This window comes from Solanum stenotomum, chromosome 1 (genome assembly GCF_019186545.1).
Source record: "Solanum stenotomum isolate F172 chromosome 1, ASM1918654v1, whole genome shotgun sequence".
NCBI classification, from domain to species: Eukaryota; Viridiplantae; Streptophyta; class Magnoliopsida; order Solanales; family Solanaceae; genus Solanum; species Solanum stenotomum.
In genome coordinates this window covers 100,813,396-100,817,493 of record NC_064282.1, presented here as the reverse complement: position 1 = coordinate 100,817,493, position 4,098 = coordinate 100,813,396, and the positions used below count along the sequence as shown (strand labels likewise).

Genomic DNA, 4,098 nt, shown 5'->3' with positions numbered 1-4,098 from the left:
TTCAAAAAATCATCTTTAACTTTTTTCACTACCTCCACTTACTAGGCAAGTGATAAGTCCTCCAATAAGTCCCATGTCATGATACTGTGGTAGCCAGGTCACTAGTATCGTCCTTGTTGTGGCCCGGCATCTTCTCTGCATCAACTTCACATTATGAATGATCATTCCTCTATGAGTAATCATAACTCCTTTAGGATCACTAGTTGAACCAGAAGTGAACTGGAGAAAACACAAATCATCTGGCAAAGGTTCGCGGTTTTCTTGATCCCGGAAGATTCATCTAGTTGCCTAGAAGCAAGGATACAATCTGATTTCAGTGGCAGTAACCTCTGCAAAAGCAAAAAAATCAATATATTCATTATATAGCAGTTAGATAAACACCCTAACATAGTCTCTGACAAAATATCGATTAGACCAAAATCATGATAAGAGATCAACTAAACTCAACAAATCAATTACTCCCTTATTTTCAATTTAATTTTCTGGTTTTGACTTGACACGGAGTTTAAGAAAGTAAAGAAGACTTTTGAATCTTGTTGTCGTAAACTAAATATATAGTGCAACCAAATAACTCAACAATGCAAATACAACATATAGTGCAACCAAATAACATCAATTGATGAATATCTCCGGGTAGAGACCGCATCTTAGGCTCAGAGGAATCAGTTAGGTGAGGTCGCAATTCAGGACACTTTTAGTCTAGTATGTCCCTTGAAATGAAACCCGAATTTGAGTTTTATTACAGAATTTGACCATGTAGGATTGTGTAATTTGGAAACACACAATCAATAGACCGATAATAGTTCGAATCTTAAAATGAAAAGATATTAGGTATACACACTATATAAAGATTCAGAGTAGTTTAGCCATAGACTTATAAGTGATTCATGATTGTGAGTGAATAAAACTTAAACTCAAATGAAAATTCCGCATAGTCTTTTCAGGAGTACCTTGGCTGTTAACATGAGGGAAATACTTGAACTTTCGTTGCAAAACGACTTTTTCAACGAAGCCTCCCATACTTTCAACAGCTTTTATTTGGAGCTCAGTGACCTTTAATCCTACTATGTCGACCGAGTTACCATAAGACCAGAACAAGAAGATGTTCGTGTCATTGTAAACTCTCTGCATTGCAACTGGATTCCCGATGGCTTTTGGATCATCCATGAACTCACCAAAGTAGTAACCATCCATCGGTATATGATCAAATCCAGTTATCTTCAAGACTGTGGTGTAATAGTCAATAGTTTGTACTTTACCGAACAACTCCTCCTCGAGGCTATTCATGTTGATTCTTCCGCTGTTGCTTACTGCTCAAAGGGATCAGTAACAAGTAATGTTTCGGAAAATTCATAGGAATAAAGTTAGTACTTTTAAATATTATTGGAAGGTTTACTACTCGTGACTCGGCAATTATTTGGACTACTTAGGAGATATGTTACTTGGACTCTGCAAAATGTTGTTGCACCCTTGTCGGATTCTCCAAAAATGTGCTACTATTGGAGGATCTGATATGCACCTGCCGACATTTTGCAGAGTCCGAAACATATCTTAGTAGAATGGTTTAAAACTTTCAGGGCTTTATGCCAAATTCCATGAGTAAGAAGTAATAACTAACCTGGAGCTTCAAGGTGAGCTCTGATTTCTCTTGCTAGATGAAATATTGTTGGAGCACTATTTGCAGCAAGAACTTGTCCTCCCAAGTCGTAAATATTTCCTCGATTCGTAACACGTATGTTTAAGAGTTTAACTTATACACTGATTCTGATGTTACCACGATAACTAAAAGTAGCTAAATGTAACCTTGACGATATGACTACGTGTACGTACAACACGTTCAAATAAATTGATAGTGGAAAAATTCTTTACACTGTTAGTGTATAGAATTAAAATCATTCTGTAAAATCTTTTAGTGCGACAACATACTTTATATATAAACTCCCCCCGTTCCAATTTATGTTTATAAGAAAATGGACCTTGGGTCTAACTCAATTCCAGAAGACGAAAATTGTAAAAGAATCATGTAAGAGGACAAACTGCCTCCACCCACCTATTTGGGACAATTCAACACCCCCACACGCCCATGGACGATATAATATGAGGGGCCAACATCGAGTGAAATAAGAATTTAATAGGCATGACTCTGATACCATGATAAGAAAATATATATGTTGCTCGGACTCTCTAAATAAGAAAGCAAGACGTTTTTCTACGAACAAACTAAAAAGGAACGTATACAACATAAATTGAAACGAAGGGAGTAATTAACATAAATACCTTCAATATCAACTGATTCACACATGCCACCAACAAAATTATACTTCTCAAGAATAGTGATATTTGTATAACCAAGTTTTACCAATGCATAAGCAGCTGATATTCCACTTGGTCCACTTCCTATTATTCCTATTTTTGTGTTTGTAGCAAAACAAAGATGCAATTTCAATAACAATTCATCTATTGCTTCTTTTGGCTCCATTTCTCTGGGAAAAATAAAAAATAAAACTCAAACAATTAATAACATACTTAATATAATTACACAAGTGAGGTCTAAAGTGGAAAAGGATGCACACATATTTTATCGCTATCTTTGTATGATAGAGGTTTAACAACAATAACATGCAGTGTAATTCCACAAGTGAGCTCTGAGAAAGGGAAAAATGAATGTAGACTTTACCGCTACTTTGTGGGGTAGCATAGTTTAACAACAATAACATGCTCAAAAAGGAAAAAAATGTACATAGACTTTACCGCCATCTTTATGGAATAGAGAGGTTTAACAATAATAATATGCTCAGTGTAATTGTTAGCCAATCTGTGTTTAAAACAGTACCACTGATTACAAATGTATTGATACCCAAAACTTTGGTGTCAGCGAGCCACTCAGCAGCAGTAAAGTACACGAAAATAATTTGTGCAGAAGAAGAAGAAATCAGAAATTTTCGTAAGTAAAAAATCTGAAAAATTACTGGTTTTTATAGCCAAGAGGAACTGGTTCCGAAAGGTTGCAACCTTTCAGAATCCACACGACCATTCATGAAAGTTTACAACCTTTCAGAACAGTCATCTCCAATGGCGGGAAATTCAAATAAAATGGGAAAGTATTTTAAATAAAACGGGTCGCGCGGATCTGAGTTGGATCGGAATGTTTCGGTTAATTAACTAAATAATTGAAACGTTTTGGCCATTTAATTGAATTTAATTAATTAAATAAATCATTAAAACAAAACTTTGTCCAAAAAATAATTTTTCGATCATTTTCCAAAGCCAAAGCTAGCGAGCGACGACGACGCAAGGGGGGTCCCTCTTTCCAACCCTTTTAACAACTAATAGAAGTGTTTCTCTATTTAAACACTTCTATTTTCCTTTCCACCACCACTGAGGGAGAAATGTCTTTTCTTAAAGCATAAGAGAATCTTTTTCAATTCCTCGTTTCATCTTCCCTCCATTTCCAATTAACTCTTGCTATACCCAACAATTCCACAAGTGGGGTCTGAGGAGGACAGGTGTAGATATTATTTTTAGTAGACTTTCGACTTATTTTTGATGCAAAGGTGGCCAGAGAAAGCAATTCCAAGCAAGAAAATTAAGTTAATATGTTGTATATTATATAACTATCACTACTAAAAAACTGTCAAAAACAGACAGACTGTGTCGCTTTTTTGGCCAAAAGCGATGCAGTCAATCTCGTCGCTTTTTGGCTCGACGCTTTTCCAAAAGCGATGCACTGCGTCACTTTTGTTTTTTTAAAAAAATATTTTTTTTGAAGAATGCGACTCCGTCCGTCGCTTTTTTTATTTTAAAAAAAGAGACGAAGTTCGTCGCTTGAATTAATTTTTAATTTGTTTAGAATCTTGAAAAGCGACGGACAATGAGACACAGTCCGTCGCTTTTTGGAAATAAAAATTTGAAAAATCCAGAAAAGCGACGAACTAAAGGACCCTGTCCGTCGCTTTTCTGGGTTTTAAAAAAATAAAATTAAAAAAAGCGACAAACTAAAGGACCCTGTCCGTCGCTTTTCTGGGTTTTTAAAAAAATAAAATCCAAAAAAGCGACGAACAAAACCACCATGTCCGTCGCTTTTTCTGCAATTTTTTT

The 4,098-nt window shown here is 35.6% G+C and overlaps 1 protein-coding gene across 1 annotated transcript; it reads right to left on the bottom strand.

Moving 5' to 3' along the window:
• Positions 1 to 288: 288 nt before the first annotated feature.
• On the bottom strand, positions 289 to 2,479 carry LOC125860576 (uncharacterized). Its single transcript, XM_049540568.1, has 3 exons — positions 2,278 to 2,479; positions 951 to 1,310; positions 289 to 329 (listed from the first exon to the last, which is right to left on the bottom strand). The coding sequence occupies exons 1-3, from the start codon at positions 2,477 to 2,479 to the stop codon at positions 289 to 291; spliced, it is 603 nt and encodes a 200-aa protein (XP_049396525.1).
• Positions 2,480 to 4,098: the final 1,619 nt, after the last annotated feature.